The sequence below is a fragment of the Salvelinus alpinus genome, chromosome 23 (assembly GCF_045679555.1).
Source record: "Salvelinus alpinus chromosome 23, SLU_Salpinus.1, whole genome shotgun sequence".
NCBI lineage: Eukaryota > Metazoa > Chordata > Actinopteri > Salmoniformes > Salmonidae > Salvelinus > Salvelinus alpinus.
This window is the reverse complement of record NC_092108.1, coordinates 38160713-38187165: the sequence shown is the minus strand read 5'-3', so window position 1 is coordinate 38187165 and position 26453 is coordinate 38160713. Positions and strand designations below refer to the sequence as shown.

At 43.8% G+C, this 26453-nt stretch overlaps 2 protein-coding genes across 8 annotated transcripts in view; both read right to left on the bottom strand.

Annotated features, from left to right (window-relative positions):
- Window positions 1–775: 775 nt before the first annotated feature.
- Window positions 776–11426, bottom strand: LOC139550912 (protein SNORC-like). Its single transcript, XM_071362177.1, has 3 exons — window positions 11218–11426; window positions 2415–2585; window positions 776–2070 (listed from the first exon to the last, which is right to left on the bottom strand). Exons 1-3 carry the CDS (start codon window positions 11291–11293, stop codon window positions 1961–1963), a joined length of 357 nt encoding a protein of 118 aa, XP_071218278.1. The 5' UTR covers window positions 11294–11426; the 3' UTR covers window positions 776–1960.
- A 656-nt stretch (window positions 11427–12082) lies between these two features.
- Window positions 12083–26453, bottom strand: part of LOC139550911 (GRB10-interacting GYF protein 2-like) — a 36294-nt gene continuing 21923 nt past the window's right edge. For all 7 annotated transcript variants that reach the window (XM_071362173.1, XM_071362169.1, XM_071362170.1 and 4 more), the window contains exons 20-28: window positions 26140–26292; window positions 22832–23155; window positions 22414–22545; window positions 21895–22140; window positions 20958–21187; window positions 16935–17074; window positions 16517–16725; window positions 13236–13386; window positions 12083–13035 (exon numbers count right to left, since the gene is read on the bottom strand). In XM_071362173.1, coding sequence (XP_071218274.1) covers window positions 12968–13035; window positions 13236–13386; window positions 16517–16725; window positions 16935–17074; window positions 20958–21187; window positions 21895–22140; window positions 22414–22545; window positions 22832–23155; window positions 26140–26292 — 1653 coding nt within the window. In that variant the 3' untranslated portion in view covers window positions 12083–12967. The remainder of the gene's footprint in view (window positions 13036–13235; window positions 13387–16516; window positions 16726–16934; window positions 17075–20957; window positions 21188–21894; window positions 22141–22413; window positions 22546–22831; window positions 23156–26139; window positions 26293–26453) is intronic.

Below are 26453 nucleotides of genomic sequence, written 5' to 3'. Positions count from 1 at the left end.
TTTGTGTTGCATCACAGTCCCCGCTGTTCCATAAGGTTTGTTTTTTAAATCTAATTTTACTGCTTGCGTCAGTTACTTGATGTGGAGTAGAGTTCCATGAAGTCATGGCTCTATGCAGTACTGTGCGCCTCCCATAGTCAGTTCTGGACTTGGGGACTGTGAAGAGACCTTTGGTGGCATGTCTTGTGGGGTATGCATGGGTGTCCGAGCTGTGTGGCAGTAATTCAAACAGACAGCTCGGTACATTCAACATGTCAATACCGCTCATAAATACAAGTAGTGACAAAGTCAATCTCTCCTGTTCCACTGCTCAACTTTACCACTGGTTGACTTTGAATGATAAACCATTACTATTTCCCTTTTGAGGAGCAACTGGTGTGCCATTCTAACCTTTGATCCTTGTCTGTGTCCTGATCATATACAATTGATTATATTTCCATGTTCCTGATGACATGGGTCTTTTCCAAACCAGAACCCATAGAGACAGTTCTAATCTGGAACAATGATGGAAGTTTAACATTTTTATTGTGCTCCCATGACTCATTTGTTCCAGTTTCGCTAAGAGTCAAACATGTGCTGCTGACTAGCACATCCGGCACCTGTGAGTGAGTGACTTCCACTCGTCAGTGGGTATTGTGTCAGTCCAACACAATAACTTGACACCACCTGTTTGTATTATGATTGGATGAATGAAGCCCTCTATTCTGCCTTACTGATAAACTTAGTGTACCAGTATATTACCCATAAACATTTTAAATAAATGACCAGACTAATATTTGGTTGTAGGAAGTGATTTATACAATATAAAACATAGTTCAAACAGGTGATATTACCTTAAAGAATATTTGTTTTACATAAGCATTAGTTAGTTGATTGGTAAAACGCAAGAGTAATACAGAGAAAATCGAAAATATTATACAATGCTTCCCATCAATCCCCCCCAAAAACACATCAAACACACAAACACAACAGCCATTCTGTCATTTTATACGCAAGGTTAATATTTGCTTTGCAGGTAAAAACAAACAAATTACCCTGTTTATTTATTGACGACGCCAGCATTTTCATCTTAAAATATTATAGTTTTGGGTCACTATCAATATGTTCGTTCCAATGGAAAATGGCAAACGTTTCTTAAATAAATAAAAACTACTTGCCAATAAAAGGTAGCACATTGTGTGCATTGTGAAAATATTCTCTCATGAGATATGATCATTCAAAATAACATTTGATCATATAAGTGAATTCTGTATAGTACATTTGGTAAATCATTTCATTTTTCATTCTACTGTTAATAACACTTCACTTTTAACCAAATGAGTAGGCACTCAGCAACGTAATGAACATGGTGGATTCATCTTCACAAAGACACTCATCACACCCGTTCATACACAAAGACAGACAGACAGACAGACAGGATACAGCAACACACAACATAACCGTCAGGAAAAAATTACTTCTACAAAAATCAGCAAAAACAAATCAAAGCTCGACAAAACATTTGGGCACACAATTATCAACTACAGATCATTACAAGTAAAGTAAATAAAAAGGGATTTTATTTTTCACTATTCAATCGTATTAGAGCTATGACTTTACACTGGAAGAACCTGCCAGTCTCTAATGTCCTCTTAGGGGCAAATTCTAACTTCCACTTAAGGTACATTTTCACATAGCCTCCAATTGACAATGTAATAGTGGACATGTGCGCCAACAAGAACAGCATGATTATAGTAGCTAGAGTCTGAAGGTATTTCATTGTCAGTTGCTCTTCAAGGCCAAAGGGACCTGCCACATACCATTATAGCATCCAAGGTTGTAGAGGGTTTCACTTTCACAATATGTGTGTATAAGGGAAACGGAGGGAACGTGAGAACATTTAGAGAATGGGAAAAACAATAAAGATAGATGAATGGAAGTGACAAAGTGAAAGAGAGATTGAAAGAAAGAGGAAGTGGCTCTAGGAAGCAGTAAACTTCCTGAGTGTGATGACGATGAGGGCGAGGAGGACTGAAGCCCCCAGGACGACTGCGATGACGATGGCTGTGATGGCGCCAGGGCCCAGAACACCTGGATACAGAGGCACACAGAGAACACACAACGAGCAAAGGTCAGAGGTTAGGCCACCAACCTGACACTCGAGTAGAAAGCAGGATTGTCAAGACAAGGTCGAATTTGATTTAAAATGCATCATCACAGACTCGATACACTTTACAATGGTGTGGTTTACCAATTCAGGGGTTGTGGTGTGGATTTACAGACACAAATAACCCCACCAGTGAGCTTTGGCCAATGGCTCTTCACGTGCAAATGTTTGCGGAATATACTGTTTTCTAAATCCTCTGGGTATAACCCATATTCTTTATATTAATAACATTTCTATATTATTTAACTGGTGATGGGAAATGTCTCACTTTCCTCCTCGTCCACGGCCTGTGAGTGGGTGGTGTCCTCGTATTCGAAGGTCAACACACTCTCTGTCATATCCTGGAAGGGGTCTTTGGTGGTGACTTCATATGCCCCCTCTCCGGACAGCGTGTCCTGGTTGTCTCCTTGTAAAGTGGGTGTGGGGTCTGCCACAGTCTCTGTGAACAACAGCAGTGCAACAGTGTGTGTGTGTGTTTACAATTTGGGCTCGTTCAAATAGTTAAAGAGTCTATAACTGTTTAAATGTAGCATTTTGTACATATTTGTAGTGCAAAAGTGTGGGAAACATGAGTCCATTGGAAAACAGACATTCTGACCTCAATGGGACTAACTGGTTAAACAAAACATTTCACTGAGGATAACACAACAAGCTCAGTCATACATGCAACTCCCTACACTTTCAGTTTCAGCTATTCAGATACTTTTAGTTACATAAAAAAACAACCCCGAGGTAAAAGTGTGAACTGAAAATATGACAAACGTTATACTACACGTAATAGTTTGTCTAAGGAGTAGCTTTGCTGGTTTGGCAGCTGCTAATGTGAGGGACAGAGCTGTGAATGTAAGCTAGAGTACTTACAGAGCTACATGTTAGCCCTAGTCTTTGACGCTGCAGTGGAAAGAGGCTAAGCTAGTGGTTCATTCCACGAAATAGTGCCTATGATTTGCGTCTGATATTTTAAGTAGAAATTGTGCATGAATATTTAAATTCATGATATTAAATGGCGTGCCCTTTTATAGACCACGGAAAATTCAATAAATCTGCATTTGGACAAGTCCCTCTTCAACCCTATCACTTCGAGGAAGATTTTTGACCTACTTAATCCCAAAATGACTCCAAGTTTCACCATCATTGTAAAGCTCTAGTTATTGTGTTGCTTTGACAAAAGTCATTTCGGAAGATTGATTTCAGATGAGCTGGTTCTACCATTTCCTGGTGTTTTGTGGTGGAAAACTGAGCGGTTCTAGAACAACAAGTCAACCCTGTTACCCATAGATAGACAGGCTGGAAAAATGTTAACAAAGTCATTTGGTTTGTGAAGCTTGCATTAATTTGCCACTCCCTGTTGCACACAAGCTTCCATTCCCACTGTCACAGGGGGATTTAAGAAACAAAGAGTCAACCCTGTTACTTTATTTGGCACTTACTACTGTAATTGTATTATTTAACCTCTTGAAAAGGGATAACATTTCTTATGAAGGTGAACATGTGCTCTATGACAGAATATTAAAATGAGGTGAAATTAAGTTTCTTTTTTTAACCCTTTTACACTTCTCAAAAGGCACAGAATTGGTGGAACAACTAATAGCTTTTCTGTGCTGCTCTGCTAGCAGCCTTAGACCCTGAAAGGAAGTCTTTGTAGGGGATCAGCACTATCTGTACACAGTACAGGTAGCCTCCACTGTGTGCTCGCTCAACTCCTCCGCACACCTCGCTCTTCTCTCCACCCTCCATCTCCCCTCTCTCCTCAGTCTCTCCTGCGTCTCTCACTCCTCTCACCTACATTCCACAGGTCCTAGCATTGAGGTGGTACGTGACTTTTCACACCTTCATAGTACCCATGGAATCCCGATCTCTTAAAAAAAGCTGTCTCTCACGCTACCCCAGGAGAAGGGAAGGCTCAAGAGTACTAAGAGTGGATTCTGGATACGGCCAATTAAATTGACTAAACTGCGACATGATTCTCTCCAAAGATCTGAGAAACACTGTGTCCTCGATGGCTTGTGTTAAAGGGGAATGGAAACACTAGGATTTAGAACGCCAGCTAACTGTAAACCACCGTTCCCCTTCAAATCGCACAGCTGAGCGACCTTGCTTTTGTGAATCTACGGAACGGGGAAAATTCGATCCCAATCACCAAAGAAAAACAAACCGTCCACACACACACACACACACGCATGTATGATGCACACACAAGCCCACCCATTCACTCACTGACTCAACCTACCCAAGCTCACGCTTCACATACCAACAAAACCATACAAACATATTTACACCTAGGCTATTTACAACAGACATATTTACCTTCCAGCTATGAAGACACCCACTCTAAACTTCATAACCTTACTGAACTCTGAAAATCTCCCAACCAAACATTCCCACTCACCATAGCTAATAAGTTTTATCTTGAAAATACACATAACCAAACACATCACTTCAAAAGATTGAACGTTCTTATGGGGAAGAGAATTCCAACTATCAACGATAAATACAGAATAATGTCCAACAATATGTCCATTGCGGCCCATCATTACGACTTATAATTCCAACACCACACACAAACTCGTGATAGATAACCCTGTTGGTGCTGGCCTTTGTACTCCGGTCTGTACATAGACAATCTTTTGAACTGATACGTTTGGTTGTGTATTTTCAAGATGATCAAATAAAAGGTATTAGCTATGGTGAGTGGGAATGGTTGGTTGGGAGATTTTCAGAGTTCAGTGATGGCCTGTGTACTGCGGCCTTTACCCAGGCGGGGGTACAGGCCGGGCAAGTGGGTGGGGTGAGTATTTTTGCTGCGTGTGTTGACTTGTGTTAGCATGTGGCTTCCTGTGCAGGGGCTGGCTGCAGGTACAGAGCCCTGGGCCTCTGGCCAGCCCTGCCATCAATGAGGCCTTCAGCCCATGGCACAAAAGGCAACTTGTGCGTTCAGGGAGGGCGGCTGCAGTAGAGGCAGGCTCCAACCGGTAACGGCCAGCCAGCCCCAAACCTACAGTAGCGTCAGCCCCTAGAATGGCCGGGCACTGGACGTCAAACAAGGATGTTTATCAAATAGTCTGTGTGTGTGTGTAAAAAGGCTGTGCCTCCTTGGACAGCTTTGTTTAATGAGGACGGGGAGAGAAAAAAGCGCTGTGATGTTTTTTCCGTTGGTGTTTGTTTGCCTCATCAAGGAGGGCAGGAGAAATTTGCTTCTTCGTAATTTCCAGTAATGGCTCCCAGATTTGACCGCAGTGCTACCGTTGACCAGCTGAATCCTCTGTCTTTCATCTTCCACAGATCAACACTGAGCTTCATCTATTCTCATGACGCAGTTTCCAAAGGTGTTCTCACTACCAGTTTCAGGTAATACCAGTCTACCAAACTCTTCTACCTGGGTCTACACACAACCAATCTGTGACAAGACACTAACATGGGTATCACGGGGCCTCCCGGGTGGCACAGTGGTCTAGGGCACTGCATCGCAGTGCTAGCTGCGCCACCAGAGTCTCTGGGTTCGCGCCCAGGCTCTGTCGCAACCGGCCGCGACCGGGAGGTCCGTGGGGCGACGCACAATTGGGCTAGCGTCGTCCTGGTTAGGGAGGGTTTGGCCGGTAGGGATATCCTTGTCTCATCGCGCTCCAGCGACTCCTGTGGCGGGCCGGGCGCAGTGCGCGCTAACCAAGGGGGCCAGGTGCACGGTGTTTCCTCCGACACATTGGTGCGGCTGACTTCTGGGTTGGAGGCGCGCTGTGTTAAGAAGCAGTGCGGCTTGGTTGGGTTGTGCTTCGGAGGACGCATGGCTTTCGACCTTCGTCTCTCCCGAGCCCGTACGGGAGTTGTAGCGATGAGACAAGATAGTAATTACTAGCGATTGGATACCACGAAAATTGGGGAGAAAAGGGGATAAAAAAATATAAAAAAAACATGGGTATCACATCTAGTATGAGTGAGCCCATAGGCTCTCTGTCACTCATTGACAATATGTGAACATATACATGGTTTTGCAGTTAAGTTAGGGCATCCCTCCATGTCTCATTCGCCCAGAGGAACAGGTCCAAACTCCACTAAACTACACAGCTAATCTGCCTCACATTCGAAGTCTAGCTCACTGAAAACCCATGATGATGGAACGTGCCATCTCAGTCTTATGTGCCTCTTGTCCCTGTGAGCTACTGTAGTGTGACATAGACACAGACACAGACATTAGGAAAAGGCTGATCTCAGACACTAAAAACAAAGACAGACGTTGGTGGCTTTGACCTCTCCAGTCCAGTCAGGATTTCACACGGCCCAGAGAGATGACAGAGCTTGCAAACGGGCGTATGTGAACACCACACCGCCCGGGCACCTGGTCCTGCGGCTGTGCCCACCTCCAAAAGGGGCATTGCCTGTGCCCGTGTCCTCGCCTCACCTCTTTGACTGCCTCCCAGGTGGGGTTTGCTCCACCTTCCTCCACACACCTTCTGACAAATCCCAGGGCGATAGCTACAAATATCCTGTTTGTTTGTGAGGTTCAGAATTTATAGCAGACCTGTAGGCAGGTGAAGGCCACAAGTTGGCCAGGAAGGTGTACTATGGCTGGGTCCCATTACTGTAAAACAGCTTCCTTTTCTTGTGTACTTTACTTCAGTGATCACTGGACTATAAATACATTATAGTCTAAATATTGGACTATTAATTGTGCCTTCCTGTATTATGCTGCCTTTCTGTATTATACTTACGCTAAAAAATGTATTATATTCTACTGAGCCATTTACCTTGTGTTCATATTATTTTTACTATTTCTTATTGTTGTTGTATTGTTGAGAAGGAACTAAGCATGTAATTGGACTATGTATACCATGTGTATCCTGTACAGTTGAAGTCGGGAAGTTTACATACACCTTAGCCAAATACATTTAAACTCAGTTTCCCAATTCCTGACATTTAATCCTAGGAAAAAATCCCTGTCTTACTTCAGTTAGGATCACCACTTTATTTTAAGAATGAGAAATGTCAGAATAATAGTAGAGAAAATGATTTATTTCAGCTTTTCTTTCTTTCATTACATTCCCAGTAGGTCAGAAGTTTCCATACTCAATTAGTATTTGGTAGCATTGCCTTTAAATTGTTTAACATGGGAGAAACAATACGGGTAGCCTTCCACAAGCTTCCCACAATAAGTTGGGTGAATTTTGACTCATTCCTCCTGACAGAGCTGGTGTAACTGAGTCAGTTTTGTAGGCCTCCTTGCTCGCATACGCTTTTTCAGTTCTGCCCACAAATGTTCTACAGGATTGAGGTCAGAGCTTTGTGATGGCCACTCCAATATCTTGACTTTGTTGTCCTTAAGCCGTTTTGCCACAACTTTGGAAGTATGCTTGGGGCCATTGCCCATTTGGAAGTCCCATTTGTGACCAAGCTTTAACTTCCTGACTGATGTCTTGAGATGTTGCTTCAATATATCCACATCATTTTCCAACCTCATGATGCCATCTATTTTGTGAAGTGCACCAGTCCCTCCTGCAGCAAAGCACCCCCACAACATGATGTTGCCACCCCCGTACTTCACGGTTGGGATGGTGTTCTTCGGCTTGCAAGCCTCCCCATTTCCTCCAAACATAACAATGGTCATTATAGCCAAACAGTTCCTTTTTTGTTTCATCAGACCAGAGGACATTTCTCCAAAAAGTACAATCTTTGTCCCCATGTGCAGTTGCAAACTGCAGTCTGGCTTTTTTTTATTTTTATGGTGGTTTTGGAGCAGTGCCTTCTTCCTTGCTGAGCAGCCTTTCAGGTTATGTCGCTATAGGACTTGTTTTACTGTGGATATAGATACTTTTGTACCCATTTCCACCAGCATCTTCACAAGGTCCTTTGCTGTTGTTCTGGGATTGATTTGCACTTTTAAAAAATTAATTATAGGAGACAGAACACGTCTCCTTCCTGAGCGGTATGACGGCTGCATGGTCCCATGGTGTTTATACTTGCGCACTATTGTTTGTACAGATGAACGTGGTACCTTCAGACGTTTGGAAATTGCTCCCAAGGATGAACCAGACTTGTGGAGGTCTACAATTGTTTTTCCTGATGTCTTTGCTAAATTCTTTTGATTTTCCCATGATGTCAAGTAAAGAGGCACTGAGTTTGAAGGTAGGCCTTGAAATACAGCCATAGGTACACCTCCAATTGACTCAAATGATGTCAATTAGCCTATCAGAAGCTTCTAAAGCCATGACATCATTTTATGGAATTTTCTAAGCTTTTTAAAGGCACAGTCAACTTAGTGTATGTAAACTTCTGACCCACTGTAATTGTGATACAGTGAATTATAAGTGAAATAATCTGTCTGTAAACAATTGTTGGAAAAATGACAAAGTAGATGTCCTAACCGACTTGCCAAAACTATAGTTTGTTAACAAGAAATTTGTGGAGTGGTTGAAAAATGAGTTTTAATGACTCCAACCTCAGTGTACGTAAACTTCCGACTTCAACTGTACATACGACTAATACAACTTGAAACACAGATGAGGTCTCTGGGAGGTTAGTACGGAGGCAGTGTACTATGGCTGCGTCCAAACAATTCGAAACAGCTTTCTGTCCTTATCTACATCCCTTCCGTGACCACTAAGAGATGAGGGCTTGGGTCTCTGGAGAACAGGAGTACTTTTGTTTGGGTCCAAATACTGTTAAACTGTTTTCTTTCCTCGTCTTCTTTTGTTCATGATCCCTAGGAGAAGAACGACCTGGATAGGCCATGAGTTAGAGCAGAAATAAAAATGAGAAAAGGAAGATTTTGGTGGAAACGGTTTAGTAAGCAGCTTGTTCCGGCCATGATAGAAGTCATGTGGGTGCAAAACGAGATCATGGGTTATCTTTGAGATTGTCAAATACAGATTGTGGTGGTGCTGATACTGAATCTTATGCTTGTGAGACCATAGACATATCATTGGTACAGGAAATACAAAATTATCAAAAGAACAAATCATAAATGGAAGTGCCATTTAAAAAAGGAGAATGCACAAGGTTCCAAGTTGAAATGCAAAACTGAAAATTATGATCATGTAAACATAGATCAAAGAAACGGTGAGCTCAGTAACACCTCAACACTTGTCTACAAAACCTCTCTTTATCAAACCATCCAGCTCATCCTACGATGATACAGGTGTGTAACAAATCATTCTAGCGATAGACAACGCCACCCTCGCGCTACATTCTCCGGCATGACATTGATGTCAAAAGCTCAGCCTGGTCACAAAAACGGGACGGCAGGGTAGCCTAGTGGTTAGAGCGTTGGACTAGTAACCAGAAGGTTGCAAGATCGAATCCCCGAGCTGACAAGGTACAAATCTGTCGTTCTGCCCCTGAACGAGGCAGTTAACCCACTGTTCCTTGGCCATCATTGAAAATAAGAATTTGTTCTTAACTGACTTGCCTAGTTAAATAAAGGTTAAATAAAAAACATTGTCCAGGGCATGCCAAGCAAGTGTTGTACAGGTCACCGTTTCGAGGAAGACTTCATCAAACCAACCAGCTCAACCTAAAAATCCTTCAGGTGTGTAACTATCATTCTAGCGTTAGACTCTCCGACAAGACATTGACGTCTCAAGCGCACTGCTGTCACTGCTTACTGACAGTTGTGTACAGGTCATTGTTTGGAGGAAAAAGTGGCATGCTATGGCTTTAACCCTTGCCCTGACCCGTAGGGCCTTAGGAAAGCAGCACTAAGGCCCTCACAATCCCTGGCTTTGTGAAATCCCCTTCATTCCCATGCCTCGCCTTTGGCTTATCACTTAGGTGTGAGAGTAGGAGAACGAGAGCGAATTGAAGAAAGAAAGAGAGAAGTAAACAGAGAGGAAGAGGTAAACCGAGAGAGAACTAGAAAGAAAAATAGACAGAAAGAAATGGGAGGGATATAGAGCTAGAGACAGAGAAATGGAGGGAGAGAAAATGAGAAATTGAGAAAGCAAAGGAGGGAGAAAGATTGAAAGAGAAAAACTAAACGAGAGGGTGAGACTTCCTGCTGATCAACATACAGAATCAGCAGATTCGCTGGAAGACCACACGCACAGAGGGTTCTTGTAAAAAAAACAACTCTTACACTTAAGAGGGACATCAAATAAATTCCAAGTACTTGCTCTCATTTTTAACCATTTCATCAGTGCAAGTAATTAAAATGTCAGCGGTCAGCTTTACTTTGATAAGCTCCTCTCACATTTAACAATTTTCTCTATAAAAAATGACAAAACCTTATAAAGAAGCACATAGAAAAGGTTGACGACACCTGGCAGAGCGAAACCACATCCAGATTGAGCCAATATTCAGTTTCAGAAAGGTTCTAAACACGAGGTATATATGAAAGCAAGTGAGTCACCGTGTTTGTCAAAGACTAGCTTTCAGTCTCTAAATGTCCTTTTTCTCGAACAACTGCATCATTTAGAGTGCAAGGCCTCTCGCAACAGGGCCTCTAGGTCAATAGTGGGGGGAAATGACACGTACACACACTCACCTTGAGCACAGCTAAATATGACTATACTTACCCAATGCCCACTCAAATGAGAAACATTCAGAAACAAAAACTAGAATATTCTGATTATTTGTCCACTGAAATAAAGTAGAACGTCGATTTGAATAAAATTTTAATGTCACTGAAATTGCACATAATATTAGACTACTTGTTGATGTGCTTGTTGGAGCAAAAGAAAAAGCAGGGAGTATATTTTTGCCTTTCAACTTTCCAACAAATGATCTTCAACAACCCCTGCATCTCTGGTGGCAAATCTTGAGTCTGTTTTTCACAAGCACACCCCACTTATTTCTAATCCACATCTCTACAGGTGACTAAACAACCAAACCAGTGTTCTACCCTTGCCCCTTCAATCTTTTCAACCCTTGTGCTCTTGCGGTGAGGTCTAAAGGCAACGTCTAAACACACTCATAACATTGTAATAAATACATTTACTGTAGCGTGAACTTTTTTATGATGCATTCAGACTTGGGATATTCGAAACGTGAAGACCAAATAGACGTATGTATCATATATTACACTCCTTCCCATGGCTAATACAAGGAAAACCAGGAGAGACACTGTCCGGCAGGGAGCTTACCTGAGTGGAGGGTGGCTACCCAGAGGCCGAGGAGGGCCACGAGGACGAGTCTGGAGACGCTGCTGCAGTTGGCCATGATGTTTCCTGTGTCTGTGAGGAGGATGACTGGACTGGGAGTCTCCAGAGCTCCTGATGCATGGGCTAGTGAGGGCTGGAGCGAAGGAAAAAGGGGAAGAGAGGTGAAAGAGGGGGAGGAGGGACTGTGTATGGAGACAGAAGTGTCTGGACAGTGCAGACTTTGTCAACACCTCTGATGAGGGTCCACCCACTTCATACTCCTCAGAAAAACAAGGAAATACCCCTAGATGCTGATTAAAGGTTCAACCATTTCCACCTGAACAGTTAGGGTTAGGACTGGGGCAGGGTACGCTGATCCTAGATCTACCTACAGGAAACTTCTACTTGGAGAGGAAGACTCACCATCCCAACACCTTCCCAGGCCTCTCAGTCCATCGTCCCATGCTTTCCAGTTGGTAGACATCATCGATACAGACTCAGGTATTTTTTCACAAAAGTTCGTATTGGGGGTAGTATTATCTGTGGTACTGGTAAGAGGTTATGGGGGGTCAGGTTGCCAATTGGAGATAGCTATAGGTTGTGAGAAGATATGAGCTTTGCTTCACCAGAGGCTGGTTAGAGTAGTATTGGAACTCAATGACTGGGATGAGATAAATGCACAACGTTGAATCTTACGCAGGATAACAAATTTCCTAAAAAGTGTCAATGTTTTTTTTTTTTTTTTTTTTTTTAATCTGTCTACAGTGCATCAGCATCAGAGGGGGTTGGGAGTACAAACATTGTGCAGGCAAGAAGGCAAAATGATACACTTTCATTATTTTGAAGTTGTTCATTCATACAAAAGACAGAAGTGTGAACAGCCCACACAAGAGACTGTTTTATTTCATACCGCAATAGAAAAGTATGACTCCAGTAGTTCATCATTTTCATATATTATAATACAGATGCAGAATTGAAAGTTTATTCTTTAAACAGCCTAGTATTTTACAAGAAATGGATAACTACTTGGAACTTTCGAACATGTCCTTAAAACAGGACATCAGCGGCCACACATCCTTAGCTTCTACAATGCAACCATCATCCACAAACAACTGGCAGAAAACAGGAGAGAAAATTTAACAAAATGGAAGGGGGAGGAAAAACTTTCAATAAATAAAAAACAAAAAAAAAGGTTTAACTGCCAATTTTTTTTCACCGAAAATCCCCCCGCATCCTCACCCTTATGTCCACGCATTAAAAAATTCCATGGGGAGATGATTGCATCAGGAAGTGGCCTCTCTTTTTGGGCACTTTCAGACACCAGAGACTAGAAGGGAATTGAACAGCCAACCATAGACGGGGAGAGACATCCACATCCTCCTCATCCCCTTAGCTCTGCTCTCTTCTCCGAGAGAAGTCAGATTTCAATTCATAGATTTTTTTGGTCAGTTCGTTCAATGTTTCATTGCGTGAATGTTCCGTTTGATTGTCTGGCTGCGTCATTAGCCTTCTCCCGGTCTCCCATAGGGCAAAATACTCATTAGGGATGTTTTTTGGGTGGGGGTCCTTTGGCACTGGAAAGCATCCCCAGCTTCCAATGACAAACATTAAATTAACTTAAACAGAACAGAAAGAGGATGCATTTTCAAAAAAGAAAAGGGATTGGGACGGGGAGGTGGGGGACGGGACGCGTGGGCGGGTAAAATGACAGCTGTTCAAAACGGATTGAGTCAGTGGCGGCAGAGCAGTCCCTTTAAAAGTCCTCCACCGTCTCTATCTCGCCCATATTCAACCTCTCAGACGCCGCGTTCACAGAAAAACCTGGGGAGAGGAGAGAACAGGAAAAGTTACGTTAGATTCAATGTCAAACATTTAAACGATAGAGTACTTCTTATCAACTGATGCTGTGAGTTGCCAGGTAAGGCTGTATCAGTGGTGATATAGGAATGAAGGTGATACAATAACAAATGACTCTCATACTCTTAACTCCTTAAAAAATGCAGAATTGTATTTGTCCTCACCTAGCAGGCTGGGGTCTGCCCGGACCATCTTCTGCTTTTTCTTCTTCTTCCCTGAGGTGACGGTCTCGAAACGTGCCTGCTGCTGGAGGCTTGTGTGGTTCGACTGGTACCGAGTCTGAGAGCCCGTCCCGCTCACGCCCCATACTGAATCCTGGGAAATGGAGTCACAGGGGAAATGAGGGGTGAGATAATTACTAACTAGTGGTGTTGCACAGTATACTGGTACCAAAACGTCATAATACATTTGATTCCAACATTTTTTAATACTGTTAACGTTACATATAATAATAGCCATATCTAGGAAAACCAAAGTTCCAAAGGCTGGGCCTAATATAGTGTATAAGAAGTCATACAAGAAGTTTTGTAGTGATTCATATGTTGATGATGTAAAGAATATTTGCTGGTCTGTGGTGTGTAATGAGGAGTAACCAGACGCTGCACTTGACGCATTTATGAAACTACTTACTCCAGTTACTAATAAGCACGCACCCATTAAGAAAATGACTGTAAAAACTGTTAAATCCCCTTGGATTGATGAGGAATTGAAAAATTGTATGGTTGAGAGGGATGAGGCAAAAGGTATGGCAATTAAGTCTGGCAGCCCAACTGATTGGCAAAAGAACTGCAAATTAAGAAATCATGTGACTAAACTAAATAAAAAGAAATGAAACAAATAAATTATATAAAGAATGATATTAAAAAGCTTTGGGGCACCTTAACTTAAATTTTGGGGAAAAAAGCCAACTCGGCTCCTTCATTTATTGAATCAGATGACACTCAAAAAGCACAGCACTTACACAAATGACTGATGATTGGCTGAGAGAAATTGATAAAATGATTGTGGGGGCTGTCTTGTTAGACTTCAGTGCAGCTTTTGACATTACTGATCAGTCTGCTGCTGGAAAAACTTGTGTTATGGCTTTACACCCCCTGCTATAATGTGGATAAATAGTTAATTGTCAAACAGAACACAGAAGTTTTCTTTAATGGAAGCCTATCAAATATAATCCAGTTAGAATCAGGAATTCCCCAGGTTAGCTGTTTAGGCCCCTTGCATTTTTCACTAACGACAAGCCACTGAGTAAAGCCAGAGTTTCTATGTATGCGGATGACTCAACACTATACACGACAGCTACTACAGCGACTGAAACGACTGCAACAATCAACAAAGAGCTGCAGTCAGTTTTAGAGTAGGTGGCAAGGAATGAGTTAGCCCTAAATATTTCTAAAACTTAAAGCTTGTATTTGGAACAAAACATTCACTAAACCTCAACTAAATCTTGTAATAAATAATGTGGAAATTGAGCAAGTTGAGACGACTAAACTGCTTGGAGTAACCCTAGATTGTAAACTGTCATGGTCAAAACATATTGATGCAGTAGTAGCTAAGATGGGAAGAAGTCTGTCTATAATAAAGCGTTGCTCTGCCTTAACAATACTATCAACAAGGCAGGTCCTACAGGCCCTAGTTTTGTCACACCTTGACTACTGTTCAGTCGTGTGGTCAGGTGCCACAAAAAAGGACTTAGGAAAATGGCAAAATGGCTCAGAACAGGGCAGCACGGCTGGCCCTTGGATGTACACAGAGAGCTAATATTAATAATATGCATGTCAATCTCTCCTGGCTGAAAGTGGAGGAGAGATTGCCTTCATCACTCCTTTTATTCATGAGAGGTATTGACATGTTGAATGCACCGAGCTGTCTGTCTAAACTACTGGCACACAGCTCGGACACCCATCCATACCCCACAAGAGGTCTCTTCACAGTCCAAGTCCAGAACAGACTATGGGAGGCACACAGTACTACATAGAGCCATGACTACATGGAACTCTATTCCACATCAAGTAACTGACACAAGCAGTAAAATTAGATTTAAAAAACGGATTAAAAAAACACCTTATGGAACAGCGGGGACTGTGAAGCAACATAAACATTGGCACACACACACGATAACATACACACTATACATACACATGGATTTAGTACTGTAGATATGTGGTAGTGGTGGAGTAGGGGCCTGAGGGCACACAGTGTGTTGTGAAATCTGTTAATGTGTTGTAATGTTTTAAAATTGTATAAACTGCCTTAATTTCGCTGGACCCCAGGAAGAGTAGCTGCTGCTTTGGCAACACTAGCCTATTTTACACACGGGTCCAATAACTTCCACTTCACTTCCATGCACATATTACGTGTGGCAGCTGTAATCCGCCAGCCGCATCCCCTTCCAGCCCTCACTCACCTGCTTCTCTCTGTCCGCTCTTCATGCACATCTAATCCTCCATCAGATTTGAAAATATAATTTAGCTATGACGGCGAGGGCGGACCCTGATCAGTCTTCTGTGATACATTGGAGCAGCGCGAACATAGTTGATACATTGTATATCATTTCACCACCAGAGTTGTTGCCAGATAATTGAATTTTTATTCTACCATAATGTCGTTTTAGAGAATTTGACAGTATGTCCAACCGGCCTCAAACGCAGACGATGTGTAATCACGCCAGCCCAGGACCTCCACATCCGAGTATTTCTGTCTGTAATAAAGCCCTTTTGTAGGGGAAGAAAACTCACTGATTGGCTGGGCCTGGCGCCCCAATTGACTGATTTCCTTATATGAACTGTAACTCCGCAAAAATGCATGTGGCATTTATATTTGTGTTCAGTATATATTCCTTCCTCCATTCTTCCAGCCAAATCACAGGTGGGCCTTTGCAAATATGAGCAAATTAGCCATTCTATGCAGTATTCTATCATAAAGTGAACAGTGTAAAGTAATATGTGTTGTTTTGAGTAGAAGTGTGAATATCAGTGACAGGTGTTGTATAGCACATGAGCATAACGTTAAGAAAATGTGAACAAGTGTCAGGGGACAAGGTGAACAGGACGCCAGGCATATCTGAAATGTTTCCCCGGTTGTATCGCGTTACTTGACCTTCTATTGTATCGATAATAAAATGTTACCAACGTGACAACACTAGGTAGTTCAACTATTGGTGGTGGATGAGGTGAGCATCCCCCTACTATTTAAAGCTCTTTGGGTGTTTTGAAAAGCGCAATATAAGTCCAATCGATTATCATACAACAACAAAACGGCAAACCAGGGGAGTATTCATTAGTGCACACCAAAGCAAAAGGTTTTGCAATGGAAAACAGATTGTAACAAAAACAAGTTTCTTTTGGACAAAATCAGGAAGTTCCTTCTCCGTTTTTGTCTCGTTTGGTTACTAAAAGATAGCTACACCCCAGTTGTCCAATGAACTGCTGTGCCATGTTTCTCTCACCTGCTGTTGCTGTCGCTGTTTGAGAGTCGGCTGCTGGTTCTGTGGGGCCTGGGGCTCTTTCTGTTGGTTGGCCTTCTGCTTGGCACGGCGTTCCAGGAACTGCTTGGCAAACTCCTTAGCCTCGGATGTGTCCCCCAAGTAGGCGCGCACGTAGTCGTGCACCTCGTACGGACTGTCCACCTCCTTCAGGAAAGACGCAAATGTCGGGACTAGAGGAAGAGGGTCGGGTGAGTTTTAAAGATGGGGTCACACACAGTCACGGTTACTTTAGGTTCAAGGTATCTTTAGCGTGCGTCCGAATTGACACCTTTTCCCTATATAGTGCACTATTTTGGACCAGGGCCCCTAAGGAATAGGGGGTGCCATTTCGGACGCACCTAGGTTGTTGGCGGTGTGTGTGCGTATATTATATACTCACCGTCCAGGTTGTTGGCGGTGTTGAGGGTGTGCAGGGTCTGCTCACACCACTGCATGAAGCCATCCTGCTGGCTCTTATTAACCCCCTGGAACAACTTCAGCAGCTTCTCCTCCTCCTCCACCTTCTTATTGGCCCGACTGCTGCTCACAGTTACCACACATACACACACGATTAGATACACTGGCCCCAAAACTTTATAGACTTCCTGTTAAACCATCATCCTATTTATAAGTGATTCATCATATTCAGGGATGCAAACTGGTAAGGGCCCGAAAAATGTGAAACTTGTGGAAAGTTCATATGAAGTGCAAGAATATTTGCTTATTTTCAGAGAATAACATGTACATAATACACATATTTCAAAATAGTGTCCTGTGGTAGGGGGGAGTAGGGCTCCTTGGTCTGGACTGAAAGTTTATCATGACATGCTCCTGTCTCCCCAGACAGGAATACATCAGTATTCAATGCACCTGTATTTGACAAGTTGTTCTATAGAGGTGTATAAAGACAAGTAAAACACAAATCCGGTCTCACATCCCTAATACTATATACTAATACTATAACTATTTTTATGCACTTCAGCACTCAGCTGAGTGCTGAAGCTCATAAAAATAGTTTGTCCTCGGCTGAAATACTCATTACAGAGTTCCAAACTGCCTCGGGAAGCAGCGTCAGCACAAGAACTGTTCGTCAGGAGCTTCATGAAATGGGTTTCCATGGCCGAGCAGCCGCACACAAGCCTAAGATCACCATGCACAATGTCAAGCGTAGGCTGGAGTGGTGTAAACCTCGCCGCCATTGAACTTTGGAGCAGTGGAAACGCGTTCTCTGGAGTGATGAATCTCGTTTCACCATTTGGCAGTGTAACGGACAAATCTGAGTTTGGCGGATGCCAGGATAACACTACCTGCCCGAATGCATAGTGCCAACCGTAACATTTGGTGGAGGACGAATAATGGTCTGGAGCTGTTTTTCATGGTTCGAGCTAGGCCCCTTAGTTCCAGTGAAGGGAAATCTTAACGCTACAGCATACAATGACATTCTAGATGATTCTCTGCTTCCAACTTTGTGGCAACACTTTGGGGAAGGCCCTTTCCGGTTTCAGCATGACAACGCCCCGGGCACATAGCGAGGTCCATACAGAAATGGTTTGTCGAGATCGGTGTGGAAGAAGTTGACTGGTCTGCACAGAGCCCTGACCTCAACTCCATCGAACACCTTTAGGATGAATTGGAAAGCCGAATGCGAGCTAGGCCTCACGTGTTCGTGAGAGTCTCACCTTTCCACAAAGGGTTCATATTAGTGTGTAGACCAAACTGTTCGGACGCTACAGACAGAAGTTGGCAGATTGGCTGTACCGACTTCAAACGAGTCCCAAGACGCTTGTGGGGGTCGTAGAGCAAGTGTCATACACTGTTACCCCAGGAAATCTTAAGTCTCATTAAATACAGCCGGGAGGAACTATTGGATATAAGAACAACGCTAACTTACCAACATTACGACCAGGAATATGACTTTCCCGAAGCGGATCCTCTGTTTGGTCCACCACCCAGGATAATGGGTCGGATCCCAGCAGGCGACCCAAAACAACGGTGCCGCAGAAGGGGCAGACGGAGCGGTCTTCTGGTCAGGCTCCGTAGACGGGCACATCGCCCACCGCTCACGAGTATACTACTAGCCAACGTCCAGTCTCTTGACAACAAGATAGATGAAATCCGAGCAAGGGTTGCCTTCCAGAGAGACAGAGATTGTACCGGAAACATGGCTCACTCAGGATACATTATCAAAGTCGGTACAGCCACCTGTTTTCTTCTCGCATCGCGCCGACAAACAAAAATCTCTCTGGTATAAGAAGAAGGGTGGGGGTGTATGCCTTATGATTAACCAGTCGTGGTGTGATCATAACAACATACAGGAACTCAAGACCTTTTGTTCACCTGACCTAGAATTCCTTACAATCAAATGTCGACCGCATTATCTACCAAGAGAATTCAATTAGAATATAATCACAGTCGTGTACATCCCCCCAAAGCAGACACCTCGACGGCCCTGAAAGCACTTAATTGGACTCTATGTAAACTGGACACCACATATCCTGAGGCTGAATTTATTGTAGCTGGGGATTTTAACAAGGCTAATCTGAAAACAAGGCTCCCTAAATTTTATCAGCATATTGAATGTGCGACCCGGGCTGGGAAATTCTGGATCATTGTTAGTCTAACTTCCGCAACGCATACAACGCCATCCCTCGCCCTCCTTTCGGCAAATCTGACCACGACTGCATTTTGTTGCTCCCAGCCTATAGACAGAAACTAAAACAGGAAACACCCGTGCTCAGGTCTGTTCAACGCTGGTCCGACAAATCTGATTCCACGCTTCAAGATTGCTTCAATCACATGGACTGGGATATGTTCCGGGCAGCCTCAGACAACAACATTGACGTGTACGCTGATTTGGTGAGCGAGTTTATTAGCAAGTGCATCGGTGATGTTGTACCAACAGCGACTATTAAAACCTTACCCAACCAGAAACCGTGGATTGATGGCAGCATTCGCTCAAAACTGAAAGCGTGAACAACTGCTTTTAAATCAGGGAAGGCGACCGGAAACATGACAGAATACAAACAGTGTAGCTATTCCCTCCGCAAGGCAATCAAACAAGGTAAGCGTCAGTAAAGAGACAAAGTAGAGTCGCAATTCAACAGCTCAGACACGAGAGGAATGTGGCAAGGTCTACAGTCAATCACGGACTACAAAAAGAAAACCAACCCCGTCGCGGACCACGATGTCTTGGTCCCAGACAAACTAAACTAATTCGCTCGCTTTGAGGACAATACAGTGCCACCGACACGGTCCGCTACCAAAACCTGCGGGCTCTCCTTCACCGCAGCCAACGTGAGTAAAACATTTAAAGGTGTTAACCCTCGCAAGGCTGCTGGCCCAGACGGCATCCCTAGCCGCATCCTCAGAGCATGCGCAGACCAGCTGGCTGGTGTGTTTACGGACATATTCAATAAATCCCTATCCCAGTCTGCTGTCCCCACATGCTTAAAGATGTCCACCATTGTTGCTGTACCCAAGAAAGCTAAGGTAACTGAACTAAATTACTATTGCCCCGTAGCACTCACTTCCGTCATCATGAAGTGCTTTGAGAGACTAGTTAAGAATCACACCTTACCCGATACCCTAGACCCACTCCAATTTGCTTACCGCCCCAATAGGTCCACAGACAACGCAATCACACTGCCCTAAGCGTAGTGAGGTCTGCACAACGCATCACGCAAACTACCTGCCCTCCAAGACACCTACACCACCCGATGTCACAGGAAGGCCAAAAAGATCAAGGACAACAACCACCCGAGCCACTGCCTGTTCACCCTGCTATCATCCAGAAGGTGAGGTCAGTACAGGTGCATCAAATCTGGGACCGAGAGACTGAAAAACAGCTTCAATCTCAAGGCCATCAGACTGTTAAACAGCCATCACTAACATTTGAGTGGCTGCTGCCAACATACTGAATCAAATCTCTAGCCACTTTAATAATTAAAAATTTGATGTAATAAATGTATCACTAGTCACTTTAAACAATGCCACTTTATATAAGGTCTACATACCCTACATTCCCCATCTCATATGTATATACTGTATTCTATACCATCTACTGCATCTTGCCTACGCCGTTCGGCCATCGCTCATCCATATATTTATATGTACATACTCTTATTCATTCCTTTACACTTGTGTGTATAAGGTAGTTGTTGTGAAACTGTTAGATTAATTGTTAGATATTACTGCATGGTCGGAACTAGAAGCACAAGCATTTCGCTACACTCGCATCTGCTAACCATGTGTACGGGACTAATAAAATTTGATTTGAGTAAGTGGAAAAATAGGCTTCTCCCCTTAATACCTCAAACGTAAAAAATAGCCATGTGGTAGAGAATTGTCCTGACCACGACCTTTCGAGTCAAGCAGCCAAAATAGACAAGCAGGTGTGAGCTGTAAAAGTGTCCTGAGGTCGTACCTGAGGTTGGCGTTGGCCTTGTTGTTCTTCTGAGCGTTGGGCTTCCTGGTGGGGGGTGGGGCCTGTGGCGGGGGCTGGGCCGCCTCCTTCACCGCCTCGTCCCAGAAGCCCATGTTGGAGTTTGTGCTGTCGCCCCAGATGCTGCTGCTTTCCCCGCCCCAGTTAGGAGCCCCGCCGCCCATGCTGCTGGTGGCCACCGAGCCCCACACTGAGGAACTCAGAGCAGTGGTCTGGGGGAAAAGAGATCCATGTACAAAGCCATGTCATCGTGGAATGCTCTGCTACTAGAGGTTAAAAAACAGATTAAAAAAACATCTGGCATCAGAGTGCCTATCCTCTATTGAAAGATCTAATTTAACTGTACTGTATATAAGAATATGAAGTGTGTAAATAGTATTTCTGTTGTCTTTCCTATATATAACTTATTTTACTTTCATTATTTTATTTTTAATGTAATATCTTATGTTGTTCTTGTCTATTACTGTGTTTGTCATGTATTTGTACGTTTTATGTGGTCCTCAGGAAGAGTAGCTGCTGTATGTACAGTAGCTAATGGGGATCCTAATAAACTTAACTAAAGTAAACCTGTGTCATTACGGCAAATAATGAAGGGAAGTTTTCCAACAGAGTAGTCTGATTTAGAGCAGTGTTTGCCCGACCTCTTCTCCAGGGCCCCCCAGACGTTCAATGTATTTGATTTATTCCAGCCCTAGAACACCTGATTCAGCTTGTCAACTAATCATCAAAGCCCTTGATTAGATGAATCAGGTGGGCTAATCTTTGAAACATCTGGGGGTCCTCAAAGAAAGGTTTGAGAAACACCGTTTTAGACACCACTATCAACACATAGTCAAATAAATGACATGGAAGACCTACCCAGAATGAACGCAGACGAATTAAATGAATGAACGAAATAACAAACCAACGAGTGACTCACAGCTCTGTTCTGGGCGCGGTTCTGCTGGGTGACGGTGGGGTGACTGGGCTGCTGGCTCCCACCCCCCTGCTCCTTCCTCTGCTTCACCTGCTGGGCCTCCTCCCTCTGGATCTCCAGCAGGGACTTGGTGGCGGCCGGCTGCTTGGCCACGCTGCCCCAACCAGAGAGCTTGGCCTGAGGCTGCAGGGCCTCCTGCAGGGCCTGCTGCTGCTGGAGCTTTAGGAGCTCTGCTTGCTGGCGCCGCTGCTGCATGGAGGGAGGGGAGAGTGAGATTTACTGCGCTCCTTATAAACATAGCAGGAAAACAAGTTCGGTGATTGACAGGTGATTGAGGCGAGAAAAACTAATAGTAAAGTTGGGTTGAGAAGGATTTTTAACAATTTAGAGCCTTTTTAAACAATAGATATCTAGTGAAATTGTATTATGCTATCCAAAATGCTGTTAAGCATTGTCCAGATTGGTAGCACTATACTGCAGTGCCTCCGTATCCCTCTACGAACTCAGCCCCTATGCTCACACCTCTTCTCGTGCTTGTCGTTCCCTCTCCTCCTCCACTTTCTGGATCTCAGCAAGCGACAAGGCGTTCTGGGACTGGGAGATGGCTGCTGCCGTGACTGCTGACTGCTGGCCCCACTTAGAGGACGACGGCAGCTACGAGACAGGGAAAAGGAGCAAAGGTAGTCTGGTAACCAGTACATTTTTCATGCTAAATTACAGGTACCTTAAAACACAGTATTCAGTGATGTTCTGACTTCAAAGTTACTTTGGTAGTTATATATGGTGTGTAGTTTATAAGGTACCTTCACCTGGGCTAGTGTAGTGGTAGGTGTGTATAGTGTGTGCATACTAAGTATGTTACCCTTACCTGTGCTAGTTGTTGCTGCTGCTGCAGTGTAAGGTGTATTTTGTGTTGTGTTAGTGTTATAATATTAGTCACCTTCATCTGGGCTAGCTGTTGCTGCTGCTGTTGCAGCTGTAGTCGGCGGAGCGCCTCCTGCTGCTGTTGCCTCTGTCTGGCTAGCTCCTGCTGCCTCGCCGCCTCCTGCTCCCTCCTCTTCGCCTCCTCCTGCTGTTGCCGTGCCAACGCCACCGCGGCCGCCACCGCCTCCTCCTCCAGCCGCTTCTCCTCCTCGCACCTCCTCAGGGCCTCCAGCTCCTTCTGCATCCGGCGCTCCTCCTCCTGCTTCCGGCGCTCCTCCTCCCGGCGCTCCTCCTCCTGCTGCTTCCGGCGCTCCTCCTCCTGCTTCCGGCGCTCCTCCTCCTGGGGAGAAATGTGGTTGTTAGAACATGGTCAACTTCAGTATTAACATTATGTAGCAATATGCCTTTTAGCCTTAGCAGTATTCACAAAGCAACTAAGAGTAGGAGTACTCATCTAGGATCAGGTCCCCCCTGACCATATTACTTTAAAGGAAAAAAAATCCCCATGACTGAAACTTAAGTCGATCTCCCCTTTCATGCTTTTAGGGAACAATAATAATTTTGTACATGCATTAAACTGCAAATGTAACCAATTCCAGTCCCCTTGCTTAGGGAGTACAGATTCCGATGTAGAAGTACAGAGAAACTCAGTTCCGGTAACTTTAAAAAATGTACATTCTACTCCAAAATGAATATAATTTTAGATGGTCAGAATAAATGTTTCACTCTCATGTTGTGAAGAGCCATAGGATGCGTCTAGAGAGGAATATTTATCTGGGCTATACTCGGCCTTGTCTCAGGCTGGTAAGTTGGTGGTTGAAGGTATCCCTCTAGTGGGGGCTGTCCTTTGGCAAAGTGGGTGGGGTTATATCCTGCCTGTTTGGCCCTGTCCGGAGGTATCATCGGATGGGGCCACAGTGTCTCCTGACCCCTCCTGTCTCAGCCTCCAGTATTTATGCTGCAGTAGTTTATGTGTCGGGGGGCTAGGGTCAGTCTGTTATATCTATAGTACTTCTCCTGTCTTATCCAGTGTCCTGTGTGAATTTAAGTATGCTCTCTCTCTCTCTTTCTTTCTCTCTCTCTCTCTCTCGGAGGACCTGAGCCCTAGGACCATGCCTCAGGACTACCTGGCACGATGACTCCTTGTTGTCCCCAGTCCACCTGGCCGTGCTGCTGCTCCATTTTCAACTGTTCTGCCTGCGGCTATGGAACACTGACCTGTTCACCGGACGTGCTACCTGTCCCAGACCTGCTGTTTTCAACTCTCTAGAGACAGCAGGAGCGGTAGAGATACTCTTCATGATCGGCTATGAAAAGCCAACTGACATTTACTCCTGAGGTGCTGACCTGTTGCACCCATGACAACTACTGTGATTATTATTATTTGACCATGCTGGTCATTTATGAACATTTGAACATCTTGGCCATGTTCTGTTATAATCTCCACCCTGCACAGCCAGAAGAGGACTGGCCACCCCTCATAGCCTGGTTCCTCTCTAGGTTTCTTCCTAGGTTTTGGCCTTTCAAGGAGTTTTTCCTAGCCACCATGCTTCTACACCTGCATTGCTTGCTGTTTGGGGTTTTAGGCTGAGTTTATGTATAGCACTTTGAGATATCAGCTGATGTAAGAAGGGCTGTATAAATACATTTGAGGTAAATATTTTACAATGGGGTTGTCTGTCTGTTTTAACATTACATGGCAAAAACAGTATAACTGTAAATAAAGTTACATCCTGAGTGATAAAGTACAGGATTTAAATTACTTTGCCAGCAGCAACAGTAGGCTACACACTGCTGTTTAAGTTGAGCGTCGCAGTTTAATTCACTTCTTCTAAACATCGGAGTGTCAGCAACAATCATGCACGTCAGTTCAGTGCACACAGCGTTAAGAGAGAAAATACAACCTTTGAGAATAGATTTATTTAAGAATGTATTTCGTAGAACAGACATGCTTCTGTTTTAAGGCTTTCAGCATGCTTCGCAGCTGAAACAGTTCAGTAGAGTTCGTATATACACACCGTTCAGAAGTTTGGGGTCACTTAAAAAGACATTTTTTATCCATTAAAATAACATCAAATTGATCAGAAATACAGTGTACACATTGTTAATGTTGTAAATGACTATTGTAGCTGGAAACGGCCCATTATCTTTGCGCTGTTCTTTGAAGGGAGTAGTACACAGCGTTTAAGAGCTCTTCAGTTTCTTGGCAATTTCTCACAACTAATAGCCTTCATTTCTCAGAACAAGAATAGACTGACGAGTTTCAGAAGAAAGTTCTTTGTTTCTGGCCATTTTGAGCCTGTAACCGAACCAACAAATGCTGATACTCAACTAATCTAAAGAAGGCCAGTTTTATTGCTTCTTTTAATCATAACAGTTTTCAGCTGTGCTAACATAACTGCAAAAGGGTTTAATGATCAATTAGCCTTTTAAAATGATAAACTTGGATTAGCTAACACAACGTGCCATTGGAACACAGCAGTGATGGCTGCTGATAATGGGCCTCTGTACGCCCATGTAGATATTCCATTAAAAATCAGCCGTTTCCAGCTACAATAGTAATTTACAATGTCTACACTGTATTTCTGATCAATTTGATGTTATTTTAAATGGACAAAAATGTGTTTTCTTTCAAAAACAAGGACATTTCTAAGTGACCCCAAACTTTTGAACGGTAGTGTACATTATAACAACATTTAGTGACGCTTTTGTTCGTTTTGGACTTCGGTGAGTTTTCCCCCCCGGTTGTTAAAGGCACAAAACATTTTTTCTGGAGGCAAGCTGAAGTTCGGAGCCGAAGTCTACGCCCCTTCATCGGTGATTGGTCAACAGTAGGGATTCTTCAGTAAAGTCTTTGTTGTCATTCAACGAGACGCGACTCGTGCTAAATACTGCACCAAACACCTTAGTCTGGCAATTTTACATCTAATTAAGATCTCTTCGGCAAAAACGGCAAAATTAATGACATATCTTGAGTTACCTTAGATTCATTATGACTATTTTGAGGAAGTGTATTCTGCCAACGGCGTCCCATAATGGACAAACAGTACTATTGCCATTTTTTTCAAGCTACGGTCTTAAGGGAGTATGTGAGCAGAGTTCGGCTAGGGACCAGCCGAACTGAAGCATGCTGACGCCATTTTAGGCCATGTCATCTCCAAACCATTACTGCGGATCTACAATGATCTTGAAAATAACCGTCGCAGCGAGGGAGTACTTTTACACGTGATCTAAAAATGAAAACTAATCCTAGATCAGCACTCCTACTTTGAGACGCTTCATGATTATGGGCCCTGATACTGTCTTTATTCTGAAGCCCAGTACCTGTTTATGGAGAAACTCTTCCCTTTGCTTCCGCTCTTCCTCCTCCCTCCTCCTTTCCTCCAGTCTGCGGAGGGCCTCCTCCTGTGCCTGCCGTTCCTCTTCCTCCTTCTGTCTGCGCTGTGCCTCCTGCTCCCGCTGCCTCAACTCCTCCTCCTGTGTATAGTAAAAATCCATCAAATGCATTGCATTAAACAGAAAACAAGGCCTATTTCTAGGAATTGACCGGCTACTGGGTCAAACTTGCAACTCTAGGCAAACATGTACTGAACATCAACAAAGACTAGGTGTGGTGCAGCTGAAATTCATAACGTTTC